This window comes from Ictalurus punctatus, chromosome 8 (genome assembly GCF_001660625.3).
Source record: "Ictalurus punctatus breed USDA103 chromosome 8, Coco_2.0, whole genome shotgun sequence".
Classification (NCBI taxonomy): domain Eukaryota; kingdom Metazoa; phylum Chordata; class Actinopteri; order Siluriformes; family Ictaluridae; genus Ictalurus; species Ictalurus punctatus.
This window is the reverse complement of record NC_030423.2, coordinates 7,960,024-7,987,269: the sequence shown is the minus strand read 5'-3', so window position 1 is coordinate 7,987,269 and position 27,246 is coordinate 7,960,024. Positions and strand designations below refer to the sequence as shown.

Genomic DNA, 27,246 nt, shown 5'->3' with positions numbered 1-27,246 from the left:
AGCATGAGAGGCCTGCAATTCTTTAGATGTTTTTATCTGGATGATTTTATACCTTGCTCTTGGAGAGATTTTGGAAGGGCATCCACTCCTGGGAATATTGACTACTCTTCCAATCTTTCTCCATTTGGACAGTATGGCTCTGATAGTGGTTCAGAGAAGCCTCAGAGCCTTGGAAATGGCTGGCTTTGTAACCTTTTCCAGACTGATAGACATCCAGAAACTTGTTTTTTTTTCCCCCTGAGGTCTTCAGGAAACTCTCTTCTTTGTGGCATGATGTGCCTGGCTGGACAACCTGTATGCTGCTAAGTTCACTCTGATTTGAAGCCTCAATTTTGATTAGACAGGGCTGGCCCAAATCAAGGCTGGTCCTTAACTGAAGCACTCACACTGGTTATTGATCACTGATCCTAATTAACTCTTCAATTTGGTTGCATTACCAGGTTGCACCTTTTCACACCAGATTGTATAACTGACACTTTGTACACTAAAGACATGAAAGAAGAAACAAACTTGTGTCAATTCTCCGGCCAGACTCTATCGATATACTAATACAATTGTCTATAAAATCTGACTAAATATAATGTGAAAAACGTGCACAAATTCAGGAATTTCACAGCAGTGTACATATAACACATTGTACGTTCCCATGGTATGGCTGACATTTGCAAGGCATTGTGATCGTATTTAACTATTCATCCTTAAGCAGTTCCATGAACTTGTGCCATTGGTCTATTCACATTGTACAAAGAGTGACGCTTCTGTTCACCTCGTAGCCTGTACTCATACTAAACCCTGCAATCGAGAAATAATTTTTTGTATCCCAAAAGTACAGAATATGAAAAACCTGCTTTTTGATTGTTTACACATGTAGCTCTCCCACCAGAACAAAACAATGCAAACAGCCATCAGCTTAATCAAACATTCAGGTACAATTACTGCTTTAGGTTCAGCCCATTAACTGCTTCATACATTCAACAGCACAGTCTGGAGTACTATAGGTATTAGGTTTTAGTCAGTTTAAGTCCCATGTACATTTTTTCTTGCCTCCAGATATTGGTTTAACCCACCCAAACCTGTCATTCTTCCTTCCCCCCACCCCCATAACATTCGCGCACACTGTGAAATTGACTCGTATGAAATCTAACAAGAACAATGCTCTGTCTGTGACCTTTAACTGTCCATATTATTTCTCTTTAAGATTTGTTCATTGTTGGATGGTGATTTAGAAAGATAAGCAAAGTGACCCAAATATTGTCGGTAGTGCCATGAACACATGCACAAATATTAACATTATGAACTTTTGAAATGTTAAATACTATTTCCACATAGATTGCCTAGAGAGTATAGTACCATTGACCCATAGAGACAAGTCCCCGCTTTACGCAAGCATTTAGGTTACTTACATTTTACTTGAATGGATTTATTAAAAAAAGTATTATGTGCTCCATCATTTATTATGACACAAACACTGAATGTGCAAATAGTTTTGTATTGTAAAGGTTTTGCAACCTTGTAATCTACACCAGAAAAGGATTCCCCTCTCCTTCAGTGCCTCTAGTACGTGTTCTCACAACACAATCCGCTAACATACAACATTTCTCATAGTTAAAACTGTTTGCATAAATGTGTGGGTGATAAACAGATTATTGAACACTTCGTATAAAATCTTTGGTCAATTTTTCATTAGGCTTTTTGAACTTGCTTGTGGCTCAGTGTTTTAAAATACACATCTTTTCATAAGACTTTTGTCTCATAGTAACCAGAGCAACAGCAACACTAATAAGCACAGTTAAGTGTTGTCCAACATGGATTATACCATTATTCTAAGATTATGGACTCCATTTCTATGATACAAAACGTTTAACCAAAATGTCAGACCATGTTTTCGTGCATGATTTTAGTAAAATCTAAACATATTTAAGCGTTAAGGTGTAAGGGGCTATGTAAAAAAATATTTTATTATTAATTTACTAAATCTGCTTTGATGTGTAAAAAGTGGTATGTGTTAAAAATAATAAATGTCATTAGACATTATTAAACTGGCATTAGTGCCGTTCACAATTGGTCGGTCATCCTGTTCCCATTTAACCGGCTTTGCAGTAATTGATCAGAACAGTGCCACATCTCTCATGCGCGCTCTGACGCTACATACAAAAGGGGCCTTAGACTAAAAATTGAGAACCTCTGCACAACTTTTACACCAAAAAAGGTCAGTAAAAGTTGCATGACTACGAATATCTGATGTATGAGGTGTAGCTGTCTCTGATACACACTTTATCAGTCAGGGTAAAGTACAAAAGGTTAAATAAATGAAATGCTCAACCACACGGAAGCATTTCAGTGACTCACCTGCGTGAGATGGTTTAAACCTATTGATTTTCTACAAGTAGTGACCATTAACTGTATGCAGGAGGGTGAGTTTGTCATGCATCTCTTACCTGACATAGAGGGAGCGCTTTTCACTGGTGCGTAGGGAACCTGACCCAGAACTCATGCTGCTGTTCATCATCTGCTCCCGCAAGTCGTGGATCTTAGACTCAAAACGACTGTACTCTGCAAAAAAAAACATTAAAAAAACAAACAAAACAAAAAAAACACAATAAACACCATCAATAACACACTATTCAAAAGCAACAACTCAACTCAAAGAGTTGCTGACTTAGAACTGGAGAGGATGCAAACTCATAACATACAATAGGGGTGTAACAATACACAAAATCCAAGTTCAATATACTTAGGTGCTATCTCTATTCATTTTTGATACAGCAAAACATCTGAATGATTCCCACTCATGTTAATGAAGCTCTGCCCCCAGGATCTATGGTCATCTGTACAGTTTGTTTCCCAAACTGTTTTTTCCTCAGAGACTTCAACTTTTGCTAAAGTCACAGCTTAATCCACTGTTTAAAAAAAATAATGTAAATTTTTTTTTTTTAAAAATCACATTCTACATATCTTCCAGGTTATTTCTACAAGGAATAATAATAATAAAAAAAAGATTGACTATTGCATCTTTAATTTCGGTGTTTAAATGATCCACTCAGACTCTGAGCAGCAGAACAAAAAAGCTGTGCTTTAGAATGTTACAAAATTAAACATGGCTAGCTTTCTCTTGCATCGCTCTGGGGGGGCGTGTCTGAAGCTCAGAGTTTCCCATTCTGCTGTTTGCTTGCTCTCAGAGTCACATAGCTATCTAGCCCTAGATGTGTTTTTGAATCCTGCTGAATCGGCGAGGAAAGGTTGAATGAATGTAGCAGAGAGTTTGCTGCGCTGTAGTCGCACTGGTGTATTGTGAACACATTCGGTGGATTCAGCACACTGTAATGTTTCAGTCCACCACATACTGGCTGTCATGGTTATAATTTACCTGGAAGCTGAGGTGCTCCCATATGCTATACAATATTTGAGTGTGTTTCTTTTTAAACCACTGTATGCTTATCTGAGATCAAGAGAAAGCTACTTTTTCAGGAGTATGAGCTTGATTAAGTTGAAATGTATATATGAAAAAATTCACATAATACAAGTGGTATTTTATGATTAATAGCCTACTTTATTATGCAGTGTGTTCATTGTATTTTTCGCAGCTTCATATCAAACCAAACAATATGATTCACCATACAGTTACACTCCTAAAAGCAATTCAGGCTCCCGGCAAATACCTGCCACACAGGACACAAAGTAAAACCCAGCAGCTAACCACACACCCATGAACGACTTCAGAAACTAGTGGATATTCGTCATATATTCTAATAAATATTTCCAGGTAATTAATTATGCATAATTATTAAGCTGAACATACCAACTTTCTCATAGTGGGATGAAGACCTTAAACAAAGGTTTCACATAAACAGTAGTCACTGACAACAGAGATCGACCAATATTGATTTTTTTTATATAAACGATACTGATTATTTGCATGTTTATGTGCCTGATAACCAATATGCAAAACCGATATTTATTTACTGTTTTACTTTTGTTTTTGACACAATGATAACACCACTGAACAAACCGTTTCATTTATAACAATTTTGTCAATTTCACTTGCTACTTGCATGCAAAACCAAACAACTCTTAGTTATGCACCAGTAAATAGAGGGGTGTGAAAGAGTGCGAAAAATAAAGTGCACTGTTAAAGTGCATTTTAAATAAATAAATAAGGCTTCAATGGGGTAAACAGGTAAAACTAATAAAGCACATAAAAATAAGTAACCAATAAACAAAAAACAGATGCAGTGCTGCAAGGGCTGCATTTTTCGGATATCGGATTATTGAAAAATGCAGAAATATCAGGAAAACCAATTATCTGTCAATGTCTAATTGAAAACAAAACATCTTATTTCTAGAGCAATACTGAAGCAAGGCACAAGACTATACAGGAGCGTCTTTAAAATGTGAGTTGCACCTCTGCGGCATTGTGGCCTGGCTGTAGTAATTAAGTTTAGCAACCAATCCGCCAACATGCACACACCAAGTGAGTGACTAGCGAGAAAACCGCATTCAAGAACAAACTCTAGGGGGAAAAACACACATATACTGTTGGTAGATATATCACAGGTGTAGATATCCAATTACAACTAATTATCCATGATCAAGAACTTTTACATTTCCTATAACCATCAGAAGCTTCTATGATGTACTACGAATAAACTGCTTTTTCATAAAACAACCTCTATCCTGGCATTTAAGTCCTAATAAAAACAAAAGCATAAGAGCTACAAAAACTAAACTTAAAATAAAACAGATCTACAGTCCCCAGCATGTCAAACACAGTTATGGTAATCTGACACCACTTAAATGTAAGCAAAGAGCCAACTGAGTACCATGACAGAAATGCAGTAGTCAACAGTCTGACTACACAACACTTGGGAAAGACAATGGGATGGCTGTAATTAAAGCTGTCACAATTACTCCCTCTATTTCCATTTTATTTGATACTCTGAAATATCAAAAAGTCAACAATCCATGGGTGAGGATTTCAACAGAGAGACAAAAGGTTTCAGCAGTGTGTGAATAATTCACTATAAATGTCAAGGATAGTGCAGTTGTCACTCAACATCGTAAAAGTGGCTCAAACGTCATCAAAGCCCAATGACAATGCGACATTCGAAAAGTCATACATCAAATACTCTGAAGCAGGGGTGTAATGCAACGCCACCATCACGATCTGTTTAGTGCTTAAAATATTCATATCAATATTCAAATATAAGATTAAGTGGGCAAGGCCTAATCCACACTTTTTTCATTAAAAATGAACCCTACCACTCTGCCTCCTGGAACACTAGAAACCACTGCTAAACAAGTAAAACTCAACACCAGCGGCATCGATGGGGATGCCACTGTCGTCAACAAGCCTAGTCTTTCTCATTTATTAACTTATAAGTCAGAAATACCTTTAAAATAAAAATGTATTCCAAGCTATTGAAGAATAACCATTTCAGACTTTTGACCTTGCTGTGACCTTGACCTTGCTTAGATCAATTCCAAAACCTAATTAGTACTGTTGGTTACAATGATAATTCCATATAAATGCTACAAACATTCGACCACTCGTTCTTGAGATATTGCGCTAATCTCAGACGGGCGGGCAGACAGACAGACACACACAGACACACACTACCTAGTGGCAGAGGCATAAAAATGGGCTAGCTCAGCCTCTTACAGATTTACTGCTTGTCCTCTTTATGTGCTAGGACTATTCTCAGTGAGTGGATTGGCTGCTTTTGTTTTAATCCGTGTTGATATAGCCTATAACTTTACAAACATGTACATGAAACATGTGGACAAAATCTTTACATTATTAGGTTATGACAAAAAAACCCCACAAATCATCTACTTACGACAACTTCCAATCACTTGAACAGTTAAAGGCTGATTGTGAGACTTCAGGTGAAATTATGAGACCTCTTCTGTGTTTGTGAAATAAAAGATGTGCACACAAACTGGTTGCAAGAAGGCAAGAGTAGCCACAACCTACTTGGTTATAATCTGACTGAAGAATTTATCGAAAATTTTATTTAGGAATCAGACTGACATTAGTTAAAATGTTATCCACTTATTATCATGGATCAGCACTAAAAGACCGGGAGTGATATTTGGCTAAAATAACACTTTCAAATGGTGTAACTGTAAAAGATCCTTATGGCTTTTGGGCCCTGTTAGTGGCTAAATGATCCTAAGTGCACTATAAGCCTGCAGTGACCAGACAAACATACGTCTCTCAAAGAAACTCTCAACTTTTATACTAAAGAGAAACTGAAGCATTAAAGTCTCTTGATCCTTACAACTTTGTTGTTTGTGGGCACATTCAAGATGAAATGTTTTACAAAGACGTCAAGTCCAAGGTGCTACCCAAACAAAGGCTATAGACTCTTCTAAACTCATCTGAACAATGTTAGCTAGCTATAAGTGTCCATTACAAACAAATCCTCCATATGATAGTTTCTTGATGTAGACTTTAGGTGAGCTACAAAGGTTTGTTAAAAGCAATATAAAATGTATATAATGGCATGTTAGCTAACTAGCAAATCAGCTCGGTAAATTCTTATTTAGTTCACCGATATGATAGTTAGCTACTTCGCTGAGATTAAATGGGCACTGGAAAGAAAGAACTCTTTGGACCAATTATATCTCCTAATTTCCTGTAACCACAACCACTTTCTACCGTATTGTGTTGGCTTGGAAAGGAGTCAGATTCAACAGTATGGCACCCTTTAGTCAACAATTATTGGCACCCTTTTAGTCAATATATTGTGCTATCTCCGTTTGCCAAAATAACAGCTCTGAGTCTTCTCCTATAATGCCTGAGGAGGTTGGAGAATACATGGTGAGGGATCTGAGACCATTCCTACATACAGAATCTCTCCAGATCCATCAAATTTCGAGGTCCATGCTGGTGGACTCTCTTCTTCAGTTCACCCCACAGGTTTTCTATGGGGTTCAAGTCAGGGGACTGGGATGGCCATGGCAGGACCTTGATTTTGTGGTCAGTAAACCATTTCTGTGTTGATTTTGTTGCATGTTTTGGATCATTGTCCTGCTGGAAGATCCAACAACGGCCCATTTGAAGCTTTCTGGCAGAGGCAGTCAGGTTTTCATTTAATATCTGTTGATATTTGATAGAGTCCATGATGCCATGTATGCTAACAAAATGTCCAGGACCTCTGGCAGAAAAACAGCCCTAAAACATTAAAGACCCACAACCATTTTTAACCGTGGGTATGAGATACTGTTCCATCTGGCTACCTCACTGTGTACCAAAACCACCTTTGTGTTTGTCAAAAAGCTCTATTTTGGTTTCATCAGACCATAGAACCTGCTCCCATTTGAAGCTCCAGTAGTGTCTGGCAATCTGAAGATGCTTGAGCTTGTTTTTGTATGAGAGTAGAGGCTTTTTTCTTGACTTCAGACTGTAGTTTTGGAGACTTTCTGACCCCAAGACACAACTGACTTCTGCAATTCTCCAGCTGTGATCCTTGGAGATTTTTTGGCCACTCGAACCATCCTCTTTCACAGTGTAGTGAGAGAACATACACACACGCGTCCAATTCCAGGTTGATTCATAACATTTCCAGTTGACTGGAACTTCTTAATTATTGCCCTGATGGTGGAAATGGGCATTTTCAAAGATTGTGCCATTTTCTTATAGCCACTTCCTATTTTGTGAAGCTCAACAACCTTTGGCCGCACATAACAGCTAAATTCCTTGATCTTACCCATTGTTATGAATGATTAAGGGAGCTTGGCCTATGTTTCCTCATATTTATACCCTTGTGAAACAGGAAGTCATGGTTGAACAATTTCCTGTTCCTAGTCACCCAGGTGTACAAAAAAATGTAAATGTCAACGGGAATATACTTATTAAAAATTATTTTCTCATATGAATTCATAGGGGTGCCAACAATTAGTGCCAAAAAGATTTCTTTATAAACCTGTGTTGTGTTTGCAATTGTTTGATATCCATGAGAGCAGAGTATTTTGGTGAAATTTTTTAAACAAAATATCAAAAGGTTAAACAATAAAGACAATTTCTCACAGCCTTCATTGCTGTAGGGTGCCAAAGGTGCCAATATTAGTGGAGGGCACTATACGTCTATTACTGTCTACCCGTTCATTTTTGACTCAAACAAGTTCCTTACTCAAGTGGTGCTCATCTCTTTTGTTTTCAGCTGCAATCTGCAGAAATGTAGGTTGGATTTTATAACCCCCTCCAATCTGGACCCCCCCCCAAAAAAATCATACTACAGCAACCTCCATTACCACAGACTGCACTGAAACGTTTTGCTGTGTAATCTAGTACTGTTTAAAATCTTAACACTGCTACCTGTGCTGCCACTCCTAGCATGTTCGTAACTTCCGCAAACACAACAGATATTACATACACAAAAGAACATGGCAGTGCTCACCATCGTTAAACAGAATGTTGTTCAACTACCCCTATTTGGATAAGCAGCACTTCACACTGCTGTGCTAGCTAGATTTTTCTTTTTTGTTGTTTATTGGCTCAGTACAATGCTTTTCCTCAAAGTCACTCTCTTTTTGCTTAAAAGCAGAAATGTGATAAATACTGACATCATAAAAGATTTTATGAATCTCAAAAACAAGACAAAGGTTGTGTGTTTTAATGGTCGATAAATATAGTGACTCGTTGAAACTGATGTTTTTGACTAGCTGATCATACTGTGAAACGGTATCACCCTTATCCATCTGTCACCAAGCTGAAAAGTTCTGTTGTACTGGACAAAGTTCGTTAGCTGTTCAGAGGAAATGTTTTGTGCCAAACTGTGTCCTGATGGAAACTGCATTGGAATGGTTACGCTCCATGCTCAGAGCCATTTGGCTCTACAGTATAAAAGAGGTTAATGTGGCAGGATAAAAATTTACATTTGAAGCTATTAGTGGCAGTCCATTCAAAGAAACTTAAAATTTGCCCATCATTACCGAGTTAAGGAGCAAATGAATGAATGGAAGTACTGAAAGTAATGAATGGAAAGATGGAACGAGAGGGACTTCCTAAGGAGTTCATTAAGTCCTTTGAATTGAAATTCAATTAGAAATGTCTCAGAGACATTTCCAGGCTCGGGCCAGCAATGAAGCACTAGGCACCATGCCCAGAAAGACATCTGAGAAGCCACTACTGAAGCACCACTGAAACTCCTGTTCCCCCAGCTGCTCTTTGAGCCAGTGGCCTTAACCATATAACAGGACACTCGCCAGACATGGGACATGCTGATTAGGTCACAACAAGGTGACACTACTGGTTGAAGTTTGCGCAAAAAGACAGCGTACAAAAGAAAATTCTTTACTGGCATCATTGAGGTTGGTTATACATTACCTATTACCAGATTAATACATTTTTAAAAAATGGATAGTTGCCTTGCCCTTGCTAGAGGTCAAATTTTCCGACAAGGAAAAGTTTTCAAGACAGCTTTTCTTCACGTCTTATTAACTTGAAAAAAGAAGAAACAGAAACCGGTGTTGTGCCGGCGAACGTGATAAGAGAAACTAACTAACCCGTTTTACGTTGGATTGCATCATACCACCCTGACGTTGACAGTTTTCCTTCGACAGCATGCCGCGTTGGTTTATTCCTTACCATATTTATCTCGCAAAACGAACATGCTCATCAGCAGCACTGGCTCTGGTCCTTTTCTTATCCTCATAATGCAAGGCGGCCTATAGTCGAGTCCCACATTGGTCCATCAATCTATTCTGGCCTAAATTATATACGTCACTTCTATTTCTATGCAGACGTTCAAGCCCTTGGGACGGTCCAATTATATTTCATATTTCAGCAGCGATCACAGTGAGCATGCTGTAACAGATAACCTGCTGCCACATTCCACTCATAGTATACCCAGAAAGCAAATCACATTACAAACTCGGTCCTACATACTGCTTGCTGCTCTGTTACAGTGACAGTGTCGTTAATGAGGTCTTAGTGCTGTACTAAACTGACAGGTAGTGCTCCAGGAAAAGACCAGATAGAAACCAGTTTAGTAACAAACACAGATACAGAACAACAATCCACAAATGCTTGTGATCGATAATGACTCAGTTTAACTCATTTTAACCATACCACTTCCTGACACACCTGAGTGTCTACACACCTGCTCTATCTAGGAGTTGCATGCACATTTCATGTTGGCTTTGTTTCTTTTCCTTCTGAGAGCAAAAATGACATCCAAAAACAAAACGTTGCGCTAGAGACACTTATAAGGTTAAAAAAAATTCAGCACCATAAATGAGTGTGTAATCATATACTTAGCGTTGTGCTACCTTTGAACCCTTAGTACCAAATAATTCAGGGAAGCCATTTACAGTAGTAACGAGCTAATACGTCGTGCTACCACCTCCATAGTAACTCGGGGAAAAGAAAAACAGTTGTTAGTTAGCGTTGAAAAAGCTAGTTTCTTTTAGAAGCTCATATTGGTAACAGAAAACGTTTTTATATAATATAACTTTATATTCGCAATTAGCTTGCTACTAAAATGAAGGGGGGGGGGGGTACCATTGCTGTAACGCAAACACTACAAAACAGCAAACCTAGCTAATTCAATTTCACCAAACAATGCACAGCGGTACAGAAGGAAAAGAAAAACACTGGACTTTCACTCAAAACTCACAGCCTCTGGAATCACCCGGGACCGTTTTACTCACACCTTACATCAGACACGATCTCTTTGTCTTATTTCAAACTTTAAAACAACAGCGACTAACTACTTTAACCCCCGTGTTGTAGTAGAGGAGTTTTCCTCACCCGCCCGGCTGGAGCTCCCTCTCTTCGGTGTAGCCAACTTTTACACGCGCGCGCGCACACACACTGCACGCGCGCACACACACAGCCTATTTAAGCCGCTCGAGAGACCATAAAGCCGCTTAAAAGCACCGAGATGGAAAACAAACTAGCAGCGGGCCATGTCGTTGTCGAGATATATACTGTCTTTTTGTTCTGCACCGAAACCAGCGCGAGGGTTTCTTAATAAAAGCAGATTAAGACAGTTTCGGTCGTCCTCGGTTTGCTCCTCCCTTCAGCACGGTACCGCAGCCGGACAGGATCACACTCGCAGCTCCGCTTTAAAGCGCGGGAGTTTACCTCATGCTCGCGCTCAGATCACGCGAGGAGGAAAACACCAGCTAAAATGTCCAATCCCAAAAATTATACATAGAAAAACGTTAGTGGTTTTAAACCACTGTTTCTCTTCTTTCTCCTTCTTTCTCCTTCTCTCTCTCTCTCTCTCTCCCGCAGGAGTTTTGCGGTGATCCCGCCCCTTTAGTAGCGCGTGAGGCACATGGTGAGCTGCACCGAGCACACAGTTCACCAGCACAACAGCTCTCTGGAGAATGCGGTAATAGCTGCAACTAAAACAGCCAATCAGCCACCAACAACTATGTCCTCGTTTGCACAGTTCTATTTTTTATGAACTAGGCGAGGCTCTGTAGTCTACCTGCCTTAAAGAGACACCCCACATTACTGCATGGTGAAATTCATTCAAAAACAATCCAGCAAGACCGACCAAGTTTATAAGAGCAGAAATATGTTCAAAACCAAACGAGGTGAGGATTCCAGATTAGTCTTCACAACACACCACCTCTCAGATATCTTTCATACATAATGCACATATCATGCCACCAATGCCCCGCTTTCTTACAAAAGACTTTTGGAAGCATTTAGATGTTTACAAAGCTAGATATCAGCTCATGTGTTGGCTCTCTGTTCATTATGCCATACATAGCATATGACGTCAGTAATATAATGCAAAGAAAATTCAATAGTATCTGTACCTTCAGGTCTATACTGGGCGATAATGGTGACAGTTTGACCGGCCCTCTTCAATGCAGCTGCAGCTTGTTCGTGAGTGGCATTTCGCAGATTCACACCATTCACCTGACACAACAGAGAAGATGTTTAATGAAATGGTTTTAAAGTCTGATCTGACGTCTTTTAATTTGTTATACAGTACTGTGCAAACGTCTTGGGCACGTGCAAAGAAATGCTGTTGAGCAAAGATGCCTTCAAAAATAATGAAATTGAATATTCTTTACATATATAAAAATACTATAAAGAGCAGTAAACAGTAATAAATGAAACAAAGTCAATATTTGGTCTGACAACCCTTTGCTTTAAACGAAATTAAATACTAGTCTCCGGTAGGCTACCATTAGTGCAGTTTTATAAGGAAACGAGTTGTAAGTTTTACTGAACATCTTGCAGAACCAACCACAGTTCTTCTGGAGACTTTGACACTCGTACTTGCTTATTAAAAAAAAATGCTGAGTTGTAAAGCACACATTGTGAGCAAGCTTATATTCTACAAATTTAAATAATGCATCATAAATGTTGAACCACTTTGTGAAAGTACATACAGGATGCATAAGTTAGAGAGTCCACTATTTTATAAATATCAATTATAGGTGTTTGGGTTTTACCTCTAAGATAAGGTGATATGAAGTTGCCTCTGTGTTATAGGGAGTTACTGACCGATAGGATGCGATCTCCCCTTCTAAGCTCGCCACTCAGGTCAGCTGGTCCACCTGCCAGGATGAACGATACAAAGATTCCTTCTCCATCCTCCCCACCCACGATATTGAAGCCCAGTCCTGTAGAGCCCTTGTGCAGCAGAACCTTCCGTGGCTCCCTGCCAAATAGAGCAGAAAATTCAGGACATGGAGCATGGCTCATGCCAACCAACAACAGACTGGGGACACCAGTAAAGCAGAAAGACAGATAGGTGAGTAAAAAGATGCACCTCTCATAGATTTTTAGACGTTTTAGTGAGAAGCAGATGTCTCTATAAATGTTTTAAAGTAAATAAATAAATAAATAAATTGACCCCTTGTGTACAGTGTAGGTGTACCACCTTTAGGTAGAAATGTGTTTAATATTATACTATTTCAAATCTATATTACACTAAGTGATGTAGATTTCATCAATAAATGAAGGTTACATGATTTAAGCTGTGAAATATACTCAATAATAATCAACATTAATAATAGTCAGATAAAGCAGTGCTTTGTTTGCATGTCAGTGTGAGTGACAAGCCTTCCTTTTTATATAGAAAGTTTAAAACACACCAGAACTGTTTTGCTCATATACAGTGGATATAAAAAGTCTACACACCCCTGTTAAAATGGCAGGTTTTTGTGAAGTAAGGTAAATCATGTCAAAACTTTTTCCACCCTCAACCTGAAATTACAATGTATAAAAATTAAGTGAAAAACGATCAAAAACATCCATCCATCCATCCATCTTCTATACCGCTTAATCCTTTTCAGGGTCATGGGGAAACCTGGAGCCTATCCCAGGGAGCATCGGGCAGAAGGCGGGGTACACCCTGGACAGGGTGCCAATCCATCGCAGGGCACACATACACATACACACATCCATTCATACACTATGGACACTTTGGACATGCCAATCAGCCTACCATACATGTCTTTGGACTGGGGGAGGAAACCGAAGTACCCGGCGGAAACCCCTGCAGCACGGGGAGAACATGCAAACTCCGCACACACATGGTCACGGTGGGAATCAAACCTCCGACCCTGGAGGTGTGAGGCAACCGTGCCAACCACTAAGCCACCGTGCGCCCATGATCAGAAACATTTTAAGGAATTTTTTTATTATTTTTTTTACAATAACCTGGTTGCATAAGTGTGCACACCCTTTTATAATTGGGGATGTGGCTACAGTCACAATGAACCAATTACATTCAATCTCATGTTCAAAAGTAATGATTCTACATCTGTCATGAATGGAATTATTATGATTAACCCCAAATAAAGATCAGCCGTTTCTGTAGGATTTTCTTCACATCTTCTTGGTTTTATCTGAATGGTGAAGGCATGGTCCACAAAGAGCTTACAAAGCCTGTACAGTATCTCACTTGTTGAAAGATATAGACCAGGAGAGGGGTATAAAAGAATATCCAAAACATTAGATGTACCATGGAACACTATGAAGGCCATCATCAACAAGTGGAGAAAATTGAGCACCACTGTGACAAAATTTACCAAAGTACAAGACAAAAACTTACCAGGGAGGCTGCCAAGCGACCAACAGCAACATTAAAGCTGAAGGAATATCTGACAAGTACCGATTACTCTCTGTATGTGACAACAATCTCTTGTATTCTTCACATGTCTGGGATATGTTGTAGAGTGGATAGACCGAAGCCCTTTCTCACAAAAAACATCCAAGCCCAAATAAATCACCCTAAACCATATGGCAAAATGTGTTAAGGTTATGGCTTTGATGAGACCATGGTATTTTGCCTTGTGTCTTTGTAGTTTGTTTGTTTATTAAATGTTTGAAGATCTGTGCTTGCTTCCGAATTCAACTTTGTAACGTGACTGACCCAAAGCATGCATCCAAATCAACAAAGCAATGGCTTAACCAAAAGGAGATCAAAGTTTTTGGATGACCCCAATCCAGCTACAAAACTGAGCTGACCTAAATTAGGTTGTGCACAGGTGATGCCCTTACAATTTGACTGATCTAGAATGTTTTTGGAAGAAAGAGTGGGAAAAAAATTGCCAAGTCAAGATGTGCCACGCTGATAGACTCTTACCCAATAAGCCCGAGTGGTTGATTAATTTTGTTTTGGGGTGTTCACACTTGCGCAACTAGGTTATTGTTTTAAGTGTAAGTGTTTTATTTTTCCCCAGAAAAGTTTCTGACCATTTTTCACTTTGTAATTTCACATTAAAGGTGGCAAAATATCTGTCATGATTTTTCGTAGGTTTTTTTTTCCACTTCACAAAAACTTGCCATTTTAACAAGGGTTTGTAGACTTTTTATACCAATTGTACACATCATGCTCACACAGAGTTCATTCCTGCCTCACACTTGACCACTTCTGTTTTAGCTCCTGTGACTCATCTGCAAGCAGAGAAACATTCCAGATTGCCCAGTCCTGGCATCCTGAGGAGTCTGAGCCATACTGAGGAACCATCAAAAACCCCTTCCAAGCACACTTGAAGGCAGGAGCCAGGGACACACATTCAATCAAATATGTACCACAGACACCTCAAAACTGTACTTTCCACAATGTATTATTCATGTTTTCCGTTAAAGTGCCTTCATTAAAGTACATCCAGGGTTTAGTACTTGAATTTACAATCCTCCAACCACATTTGATTCCTGTGGTCTGTGGTTTTCTTTTGCTGATGAAAATTGTTAATCAGTGGCATTCGATGATAGACTGTCTACTTCTATAAAACTTAAGAACATAAATAATAATTTAGCTCACAAGAAGAGCAGAAAATAAGAAAGGGGGGGGCATCATCAAACTACATCAAAACTTAAATTTATTGGAGCCCCTTATGTCTGTATATTCATCACTAGTGGTTTGAAGAGAGTAAACTGTATGTGTGGCCCTCTAGGAGACCTCTGCCTAGTGTCAAATTTTGACAAATTATATGATGCATATTTCTGAAAACTACAAGCTTTTCTGAATTGCATTGTTTTCCACATATCTCAGTCAGAATTAAAATTACAGTATCTTAAAATCTGGTTACCTGCAAAGGAGAAAATGGGAAGAAAAAAATGCATTTAACGGTTTTGTTGAAATTCCAGCTACCTCTAAATTTCTACCTAATTTACTTATGGAAAAATAATTTTGCTTTTAAATTTTAAAGAATTATAATTTTAGAATGGGAAATGAATTATCACTGATCATCAGGTAACATCCACATCAGCCTCTGCCACATTTCCTGAGGTAAAAGCATTTAAACACTAGCTTCATTGTTTTATCTTCATGTGACTGATCTTTGTTCGCACTAACATGGATGTGGAAATAATTACTTATTAATTCACTAGTTCTAAATGTAACAATTTCTTTTTATTATTGTGTTTTTATTATGTTATTTCAATGCTTTGATGCTTTGATGATGATTTGATGGAGCTTTACACAACTTAAAACTAATATATATATATATATGTGTGTGTGTGTGTGTGTGTGTGTGTGTGTGTGTGTATATATATATATATATATATATATATATATATATATATATATATATATATATATATATATATATATATATATATCAAAAGCATATTAATGGCAGACTCAGTTTTGGTGAAAATCCAATTTTTTAGTATTTTTTTGTTCCTAGATTTCAGCCACAGGGATATTTGACAAGTTTTCCCAGAGAACCACACCTGGTGCGTCACTCAACAAGACTTATTGCCAATCACTATTTTACAATAAATCATTCCTCAAAAAGAGGTAGGTTCATTTATATAATCTTTCACAATATACAATGCATGTATAGATAAAGAATGTCTAGTGAAATATGAAAATATATCAAATAAAATATGAGGTGTAGTAATATGAGGTATCATCCAATACTTATCCAGTAGTTCTAGAAAGTTCCTTTGTGTTCACCAAACACCAGCAAATATATCTAAAAGTTTCACGTCCATTTCTAAAGAAATTTGGACGGGAAGCTTGGAAGAAGCCTCGGCGTGCACGTGAAACCTCAGTCAAGCGTGCGTTTACCTGGAGATCCCGTCCCAGGTCCTGAAGGAGACGTGCTTCTTACCTTGTCTCTCCATATTAAACCTCACCAACGGCACAGATGAGGAGATGTTCACGGTGAACATGGTGCCTGACACCAGCTACTCCACACAGCCTGAAAGGACTATAAGTTATTCTAAGACTGTCTGTATCTCTGTCCGGTCTCTAGTATGGTATGGTGTGTGTGTGTTTGTGTGTGTGCAACTGTGTGGAATCTCTGGCTGTAGGGGTGTGATGGGAAACAGCTCCACTTTGGCTGTCATACACTCACTTCAACAGGAGCAGGGTAAGATTTAACTCTTACACACCCTCATTCACCCTAATGTTTGTGCAAAAACAGCATACTGTTTTCTTTTATTTATATTCATGTACGTGTCTTTTTGGTAGTCATTCTTTTCTTTCAATCAATGGCTCTGTGTATGAAAATGGTCTCTGTAACATTCAAGTGCTCATCATTCAGGTGAGTCCTTGACAAGTACCCCAGCATACTATTATCTCACACATAGGCAGGTTAACTAGCTACCATGAAGGATGTCCACAAATTTGTAAAGGTGTCAAATTTAGCGTTTAGCCATAAACTGTATGGCTGAGTGTAAGAGAAAATGAAAGCCATGAGAAGAAAAAGAGGTAAACTTAAAAAGGAATATGAACAAAGCTATCAAGTTCTCCTTCATATCTTGAGACCAGCGACCAGGGAGGGCCCTGTTGTCTTTTCATCGGCTCTAAGAATGTAAACAGAGAAGAGAAGATCATTTTATCTGTCTCCATTTCTCACTCTGTTTCCATCCCTGATAATGTTTGTGGTGAGTGCCCATCTCCCTGGTCTTCTGGGGCACACGCTGAAATTCCCTAACCTCACTGCTCTGGATGAAGCTGTGAGGTTGTTTATTGGGTCACACTGTCCCAGTCCGCTACAACATGAGCGCGCTCGCTCGCTCTCTCTCTCTCTCTTTGTGTCTGTCTTTCTCTCTCTGTGCTCACAGTAATTGGCTCTGCTTGGGTGATTAATGGTGGACAGAGCTGACACGTCTCACCACAAACACTCTCTCTGGGAAAAAATTTGGCACAATCACAGGTCCATGGCTTTCATGTACCACTCTTTTGATTCTCTCTGTTTTCTCTTTCTGTTTTTTCCTTTAAAGTTTTGAGTTAATACTCTACCACAGCTCTCTGCCTCAGATCACATGACTTTATTCTAATGTGACTCTGCAGCAACAGACTGCTCAAGATATTCCAAGCCTTTTGGAGCAGCTAAGAATAAACTAGGTGTGATAAATGATTAACAGTTTAAATTCAGGAGCTTGATTAATGTTGCCAAAAAAAACCCCACTCTCTGTAGTTTAATTGGGGCGACAGTGACTTAGCACTCCCAAGATACATAGAGAAGACTGGCCATTTTTACAGTCACTGTTGACTCAGTGCAAAGTTTGTGATTAGTCTACTGTGTACTGTATGTGTACTAAGCAAACAGTGATGTCCAATCACAAGTCTTTTCCCTCATACACCTCAGCTTATGCTAACCTCAACAGGGTGTTTGTATTCCTTGTATTAATGGGCAATGCATGGAGACTGCATGGAAAAACAAAAAGGTACAAAACAGAACACAAGGTCATAAGGATGTAAGGATGTCAACCACTGTACTCTCACAGAGTTGGTCCATGTCCATACTCTATATTTATGGCTATGACTGGTCATGTATGGCCTATTTTTTTAACGCCATCTCTGATCACAAGAATGTAAAGATGCAGTCTAATAGCACTTTTCAATGGCTTGGCACATCAAAAAAAGAATTATCCTGCATGCTGTCAGTATTTCCCTCTCCATGTGAGCTGTGCAATACATACATACATACATACATACATACATACATATATAACCATGCTGAAATATTGACCATTTCTGTCCAGGTATTATATAAAACCGAGCAAGGACTTATGGGTAGAACTAAAAATATTGCATACACTGATCAATGTCTCGATTCTCTACCATCACTTCACAATGTCTTACTTCTCAACCAGCTGAAATAATCACTATTCAGTAATAGTGAATGTCTGACAAAGTTTCTCTCTCTTTATGTGTTAGATTTAAGAGGCAACAGTTTTATTCATCAAATTCATGTTTCACAATCACTATTATACATTTGATTTGATTTTACTTTTCAAAATCCACCAGCTTTAAGTTAGACTGAATCCCAAATGGCTTCGTATTTACTTTGTTTGCATGCTACATAATACATTGCATAATGGAGCTATACACCATACCTAGTACCCTAAAGCATAGTACGTAATGCTCTAAAGAATGCATTTCAAAACAGAAATTAAATGCATGTACCTAATGATAATTTTATTGGTGTATTGCTTGCTTTTATATATTTTTCCTAAAGATTACTTAAATCAACTTCAGTTACTTTTCCTAAATAACTACCATGCTTGCAATACTATTAAAACTAAAACTATTTTCAGTGCTCATTGGTTCACAAAGTCACATAGTATTTTTCTTGTCATTAATATCACACATTTAAACAAACATTTAAAGAAACTCCTCCTGCTTTCACAAGCAGCGTTTTGTGATGGGAAAGTGACACACACTTGGTCAGGATAGGGATAGTTCCGTGTTTGGATTCGAGCCGTGCTGTGTTCAGTGGAAAAGTGTTATACGTGGCCATTTCATTTGCTTTGTGGTTTTGATGGAGGTATGTCACACTTTTTCACATCTTAATGCTAGAACCACAATGCAATAACCCCAAAGAAACATCTCACTTCCAATTTAGTGGGACAAATGCTTGGAGATTTGTGTCTACAATACATAATGGCTTTAAAAACTGCAGCATGTTGCTACAGTACAAAATGGCCGCCCTTCCATCAAGGGGTAGGCAGAAGATCTCCACTGAATCGCTTTAATATATGCATCTGGAAGTGGCTGTGGTTCTAAGGTGGATCAGATAGACATGCAAATGTATCAGTGACAGGCTTGCGGGAAGCACAGATGGCCAAAATGCTGATTTAAGTTCTAACTATGACTCAGTGAGTCTCTCTCTCTCTCTCTCTCTCTCTCTCTCTCTCTCACACACACACACACACACACAGAGTCTCCAGAAGCAAACTGGCACCATACAAGAAATAACCACATATTCATATCCATACCTCTATATATTTATCTCTTTGTAACCTGAATAAACATACATACATGTAACCTAAGAAGGTAGATTTATAATTTATTTACATCACTTTAATAATTCATAAAGTACTGAAAATTCAACACTCTTTAACTTTCAATACACAGTTTGCTGAATGTCAGACAGTCAGAAGTATTTTCAAATAGTTTTTTCCCTAGTATTATTTTGGTATTAAATTAAAATGCTATTATGATACCAAATCTGTATTGTTTGTCTACATATGACTTAACATAAAGTTTGTGTGTTAGTGTATGTGCGTGTGTGCGTGCGTGTGTGCATGCCCATACGAGAGCACGGGCTTAACTGTATGTCACTGTGTGCATTTCAACAACTCTGATTTCAACAGCTGCAAGACTGTGCCCCCCTCATTAATTGTCCCTGACTACAGAATCAACTTCTCACTGTTCGGTACAATTATAGGAAAAACAGGGTATAGTTATATAAGTGGAACAAAAACCAAACCATTATAGTGCTTCAAGGCAACATTAGTGTGTGTGTCCTACTGAGATCTAGAGTTTCTGTGAATCTCAAGACAATTGCAATTCAGATTCAATTACACATACGACTGGCACAAGCTTGTGGTGTTGTATTTGCAGTATTTTTGTGGTAACTTGGCTCAGAGCATCACAATTATAATAAAAGTTGGGGTCAGAATGAATTCATTATCAAGAGCTTTGGCCTGCTGCTGCCATAATCAATCAAATCAGCTCCTCTCCTTCGCTTAAAGAACTGAGTGTGCACAATGCAGTCCCTGTTGCACTGCTTCATCCACGTCAGTGCGGGTGTTTTTAATCTATGACCATGAAAATACACACTATGCGCTAAAAGAAACTTTGCTTACACCCACCAGAATTAGCAATTCACTTGCATTACCCCGAAACTTGAGCTTGTGTCAGCAGAAAAACACAGCCTCTACACTTAAAATATTTACACTAGCATGTAAGACTATTGAATTTGAGACAAATCAGCATATTACAGCATTAAATACTGGATAGAATTTTGAAATATCCTAGTAAATTTATACATGAATGTATACAAAGATTTTAAATAGCTGTTGGAGTGCCAATAATTGTGCCACATAGTTTTAAGAGTTAAAACAATCTTCTAAAAAGTTCTCATGAGAATGATTTTGTTAGGAAAGATATCTTCACTTGTTTGAGTGGAATAATTGCGTATTTTAAAGACAATCTTGTTGATTTACTCGCAGGGAGCAAATGTAAATGGGAACTGGCAAAACAAGCGGGCCGGGGAGGGGTAGGGCAACCCATCGCAGGGTACAATCGCACATACATTCCCACACTACGGACAATTTGGAAAAGCCAATCGTACGCATGTGTTTGGACTGGGGGAAGAAACCAGAGTTACCCCCCCCAGCACAGCGAGACCATGCAACTCCGAACACACAGGTCAGAGGGGGCGAAATCAAACCCCAACCCCGGAACATGCAACCGAATACGTAGGTAGGTTATAAAGACTGCAAATATTCAATTAAAATAAAAATCTAATAAGAATAGAAAAGACGTACGTAGCGCAGATGCACAATGTTGAGTGAAATGGATAATACACAGCAATTTACAGCATAATCACACAGACTTGAACCTGCAGAATTTACCTACAGAACACCAAAACATCTCAACAGAACATACATGGTCTAGTAATTGACTCAGACTTATATATGATGTGATTAAACAGAAGATTTGAGAGGGAAACAGGATGAGGCAGACAATATACATTATTACGGGATGAAAATGAGAAGATGGCAGAAGCTGTGATTCTCTAGGGCTTAGGGTTAAATACTGTAGGTACAGAGCACAAACGAAAGCCCAGTCGCACACTACCTGTATCACATTTGCCTTCCCATATATCTGAACAGGATATATGTATATAAATCTACAAATACGGTGTATGTCCTTTCATAGCTTGTGTCTCTTGAGTTGGTAGAACTGACTTAATTCACGGCAATCGGTTGGCACAAAGTTTTTAAGCAGTTACTTGTGTCATTTTAAGTATTATAGATATGTCTTTTGTGGTTACGTAAGAAAAACTCGTACACACTGACTTTTCAGCAAACATATTTAGTTAAAATACCCAAATATATTTACTTATTTACTTATATTTACAAACATATTTACTTATTGTTACTAACATTTTGCATTAAGCAGTACACACTTAAAATATATATGTGTAATCAAATGCATGTTCTACAAATGTCTAACATTAACTTGATTAAACTTACAAAGTTATTAATAAAACTGATTGCCTCGGTTTATTATTATTATTACTATTATTATTATTATCATCATTATTGTAAACAATTTCCCACATTTTATTTTTAATTTGTTCTTGGCCAATCCCCACAAACTAAGTGCCCCTCACCCTATCATACGACAACTACCAACCGTTGAGTATGGACGCTAACACATGCTTTGTCCGAAACATCTTTTCTAACAGGATAGTGTAACACACTCGGAGGAAAGCTATCCTGTTCTGCTTGGATAAGCTCACAAACACCCACGACTGGCTAATGTCGCTGCGACTAACAGGGGAGAGACCGTAATGCCATCCCTCCCACCCAAAGAGCATGACCAATTTTGCTCTCTTGACTGCCGGCCATGGATGGCTGTGGCATTATCTAGATTCAAACTCTCAATCTCTCAAACGTAGGGCGAATACTCATTGTTTTTAGTTCTGCTAACGTATCCAGGTTTACAGTGTATATATATATATATATATATATTTTCATATATTTGCACACCACACACTCCATTATGTGACTAAAGTGAGATGGTGGTGCTAGGAGGGTGCAGAAGGGGTGACTGTCAGGTCAGGTTAGCTAGGCTAGGTTAGGGTGGACTGAGCAAAACAAGAAGCAATGGGTTAGTACCTGCCAGTCCCCCCTCTGCACAGGTGGGGCGAGGGAGGGCTCATATCGCTGAGAGCTTTTTGGATGACACTGTAAATAGGCTCGGCCCTATTGAGAGTACAGAAATCACACAGTAAATGAGGCTGGATCAGACACAGAGATAGCAGACACACAGACAGAGACATTGGTGTGTTCACTACATTAAACATGCATACAGAGACCAGCTTGTGGGCACACACATATGCACCAGTAACAATGTATAAATTTCTCGTTCATCAGGGTAGACTCGAGGGCTCTTATGTCCCTGGACTGAATGGCAACAGTGGGGGCTGGACTGACTCACAGGATGAGCTCATCCAGGAAACTGTAGCGGTTTTTCACCGTTGAAGGCTGAATCTTTAAATGCCAATTCCCGAATCTGCTCTTCTCCACAAGTGTTTTCTGTGCTCCCACAGTCCTAAAGAGGCTTAATTTAGCTTTCATGTTTCTATTTATACCACAAATACACCACCACACAGAGGCATAATATGGGGATCTCAAAGATATTCTACTGCCCACGTCCATCACTTACATGAAAATAGTCTTTTCTGTTCCGTCCAAATCAACAGAATTCTATTAATCAAATCGTGTCTATAGGAATTCAAGTAAAATAAAGTAACAGGATAATGTGCAAAACATCACAAGTTCTCATCTTGGTGAAACACAATGTAGGTCAGTGGTCACCAAGCCTGTTCCTGAAGAGCTACCTTCCTGAAGACTTTAGCTCCAACCCTATTGCTCCCACCTGACCATCTGATCATTGCCGTAAGAAGTTCTTGATCAACTATAACCGGTGTGTTAGATTTTGGTTGGAGATGGAACCTGCAGGAAGGTAGATCTCGAGGAAGAACCTTGGTGACCACTGATGTAGGTGTATCGTGATTTCTGGCAGTGAGAGTGCGTTTATTTCACTCTGACACGGTAAGTGACTTTGTGAAAGCAGAGAAAAGCAGAAGAGCTGACCTGGTGAAGTCGTCCTCCCCCAGCATGTGCCGTGGCACTGGAGAATATCTTGAGGGGGTGACCTGAGGAGGTTGGTACACAGGCTTCGGCTCCATGGCTCCCATGTATGCCATGCTAGAGTTGTGGCTGACGTGGTTATCCACCATGGTGGGGAAGGCTGGGGGGAGGGCGAGACCAGTAGAGGGAAAAAGAGAGATGATTAGTCCTGAAGTGGTCAATGCCGCATGTATACGTTTGCAAAAGCATGCATGTTTGCGAGAGAGAAAGACAGAATGAGAGTTTGAGCGAGAGTTTGAGTGTGAACATGTGCGCTCATGTGTGTGTGTGTGTGTTTGAGAGCCCAGTTGGTGCTTGGCAGAATCTTTAGGTGTGACTTTACACAGATTTGTGTGCGCCTCCTCGCTCAGCAGGAGAGAGAGTGGAGGAGGGCTGTGTGTGGAGCACTGTGGCATGTGGGAGTCTGGAAGAAGAGCAGACACAGTACGCCCACTGCTACACCTCTGCACTGTTACAAAACTACACAGCAGTGCAATAAATATCATGTCTTAGCGTCTCTTGAAAAAACATGGATAGTTGATGGGCAGTGTGTTGAGTTAGTATAACGTTTATTGCTTTCATTTGATAGAACTGCTGATTGCCCTTTAACCACATTTTCTACATTGTATATGCCGCATTTTGTCCTGAAGCTTCAAATAAATAAAATATAGTTTTTAGAGGTTGTGGTCTGCAGTGCCGACTGGCAGAAGGAGGTACGTACTGCTAGAGTAATCCGGAGGTGCATACATGTCGTTGAGGTGCACAGGCCCCGGCTTAGCCACTTTCAAATAGACCATGTCTGAAGTGTTCTTCAGTGCAGCAACAGCCTCCTCATGACGCACATCCTGCAGGATGATATTATTCACCTTCACACACACACACACACACACACACACACACACACACACAAAATTTGGTTTTACTATCTTTGTGAGGTATTTGCATAGACCTTACTACATTAATATAGATAAATGATGTAGGTACAATTAACCTCAGTACCCAAAGACTATCTTTTGTCTATTTAAAATTTTCAAACATAAGATGCATACTTATTTGTATGAAAACAAACCTTGGGGAATACCCAAATGTCCTCATAATCCAAAAGTTTATGTCATGTATGCCTATTGTTACCAGAACATTTGGTCCTGACAAAGAACTAAAAACTTTCTAGCACCCCCCGCCCCCCCCCCACCCCCACTATATAAGCCAGTGTCTGTTGTTTGACCCCAGGTAGTGTAACACTGCATTTGAGGCAATGGGAAGGAAATGGTAGTGGAGAGGAGGCCAGGAGGCCCCATGCAGGTGGACTGGCTTCCCTACAAAAGGAAGAAGATGAAACGCAGGAGCTGGGTAAGGGGAAACATGATTCCCTGCTGTATTAAACTGTTGGTGGAAAGACATAAATTAAAACACCACAAAGACCTACGGATGAATCTCGTGTTGTCAGAAGAACTACATCATTTACATTTATTTCTATAAGCTTGTCAGTGGCTCTGTTCTGTGTTGACACACATCCACCAGACTAGCTGTTTATATCAGCAATCAGCTTTATCTGGAGTTTAGATAGAGAAACAGATCCATATCAGTCATTTCAGAGGGCTGTAAACATATGCACCCATTTATGTGAAGAAAAAGATACGACTGGTACAAAAATGTGTCTGCAAATATTGAATCAAATCACTTGTGAAAGTAACACTAGGTTTTCTGTGTACAGTGCTTAGTGTAGTGTAGATGTGATAGCTTACAGCCAGCAGACGATCGCCTGTTTGCAGCCTTCCATCTTTCTGTGCAGCTCCACCTTCAATGATCTTTGTGATGTAGATGCTGTTGTCACCAGGGATGTGCTGATTGCCAATACCTCCAGCAATGCTGAACCCCAGACCTACAATGTGAAGTGAAATTAGCCAGATGGACAAAGTACTGAAAAAGTCTGATGCCATAACTACGCAAAAAGTTTCCAAAATACTGTGAGTGACAGATTCTGCTTTGTGTTTGCTCTGACCTTTAGGCCCTTTGAGCAGATTGACCTCAAGGATGGTTTCAGGTGGAGACTGTCTCCTGCGCACAAGCAGTCGGACCACGGGGCCGGCCTCCTTCAGAGCCTCCACGGCCCGGCTGTGCACCACCTCCGACACATCCACCTCATTTACACGCAGTACACAATCATTCACCCTAACACACACATACATGCCATGCCAGTCAGCATTACATGAAAAAACATGACAAAATTTCACTTTACACCAAATCTATACACCATACACCTAGTTTCACATTTTAATACAATCACCATTACATGCCTTCTATAAGAAAGTGCTGTTTAAAAATGTTCTAGAGCAGCACAAGACATCTACTAAATTAAATAAAGATAAATGTAGTAACATTAGTAACAGCAAGAGACAAATATGACCACGGTTCAAAATTGCCGGTTAATAAAGTGACTGTGTTGGATGGTGATGTTCCCTGGCATGCCATTTGCTACGTCAATCACACAACATAGCAAACTAAACCACCCTGCCTAAATTAAAACCATGTATCACTAGCTGTACAGAGCTTACATTTATAGTAGAGTGTTCTTTTTTCTTTCTTTTCTTCTTTTTTTTTTACTGTTATATATTTTACTATTACTATCTGTGTAAGACAAGCCTTTGACCCACATTCTTTGCTGCCCACCTGGGAATTGTGACTGCTTTGAAAAATGGTCACATTTAATAAATAAGATACTGGGGTTCAGAAAGCTCTCTCTCTCTAAAAAAAACTGCATAATAAAAATTAGGGCAGTGGTTCTAAGGCAGTGGTTTACTAGGACAGCATTTCTTCTAAGCAGTGTAACTCAGAAAAAGATGACAGAAACAGTATGCAGACTCACCCTAGTCTTCCATCCATGGCTGCTGCACCTCCAGGGATGATCTTAGTGATAAAGATTCCTGGATCATCAGGAATATGTGGATTATCAATCCCTCCAGCAATACTGAAGCCAAGCCCAGAGTTTCCCTGTGCAGTACAGAAGAAAGTTTAGGTATTTAAAACTAACATTTTGGTATCTTCTTAGGAGATTTGAATTATGACTCTAGTTAGTTTATAAGCACCTTTCTCCTTCAAAGACAAGCATTTCAGCAGACATTTCAATCTCAGTAACAGGATGTATACATGGCTAGAAGCACATAAACAAAAGCGATGTTGTGCTCTGCAAGGATTTGCACAAAAAGTGTTATTTCAAGCTCTTTCTCTATGATCCTGTCTTCTCTTTTTTGGTTATCTGACTCTCCATCTTTCTACCCATCACACTACTCGTTGTAACACCATGGCGTTGTCACGTGGCTGACAACGCCATGGTCTATCAGACATGGTTGCAAGGCCCCAAAGAAGACAGCAGAGAGAAGATCCACTTTATTATTTTCTATAATTAATGAGGAACAGTTAGGGAGGCTGGTGCCCAAGCCAGAGCAGGCACACTGAGACCCCCTGTCAGTTGTTACACACCCACAGACCTTTTACTGTGTGATCCTAAATAGTTTATTTAGGCCTCTGCATGGAGAAATTCCACTTAGTGGAGCAGCAGCCCTGCAATTATCTTGAAAGCCAAGAGATGCATCTAAACCTGTAGGAGACACACAGTGCTCTGGCATGCACTGACCCTTCTGCAACAGCAG

General features: G+C 39.3%; 1 protein-coding gene across 15 annotated transcripts in view; it reads right to left on the bottom strand.

Moving 5' to 3' along the window:
* dlg3 (discs, large homolog 3 (Drosophila)) overlaps positions 1–27,246 on the bottom strand; it is a 94,327-nt gene that overhangs the window by 13,443 nt on the left and 53,638 nt on the right. For 10 of the 15 annotated variants that reach the window (XM_053682221.1, XM_053682226.1, XM_017474275.2 and 7 more), the window contains 8 exons: positions 26,463–26,587; positions 25,599–25,768; positions 25,342–25,478; positions 24,318–24,462; positions 23,561–23,735; positions 12,479–12,635; positions 11,782–11,884; positions 2,439–2,553 (listed from right to left, as the gene is read on the bottom strand). In XM_053682221.1, the coding sequence (XP_053538196.1) occupies positions 2,439–2,553; positions 11,782–11,884; positions 12,479–12,635; positions 23,561–23,735; positions 24,318–24,462; positions 25,342–25,478; positions 25,599–25,768; positions 26,463–26,587 (1,127 nt within the window). The remainder of the gene's footprint in view (positions 1–2,438; positions 2,554–11,781; positions 11,885–12,478; positions 12,636–23,560; positions 23,736–24,317; positions 24,463–25,341; positions 25,479–25,598; positions 25,769–26,462; positions 26,588–27,246) is intronic. The other 5 variants (XM_017474278.2, XM_017474280.2, XM_053682222.1 and 2 more) reach the window with 1 other exon arrangement.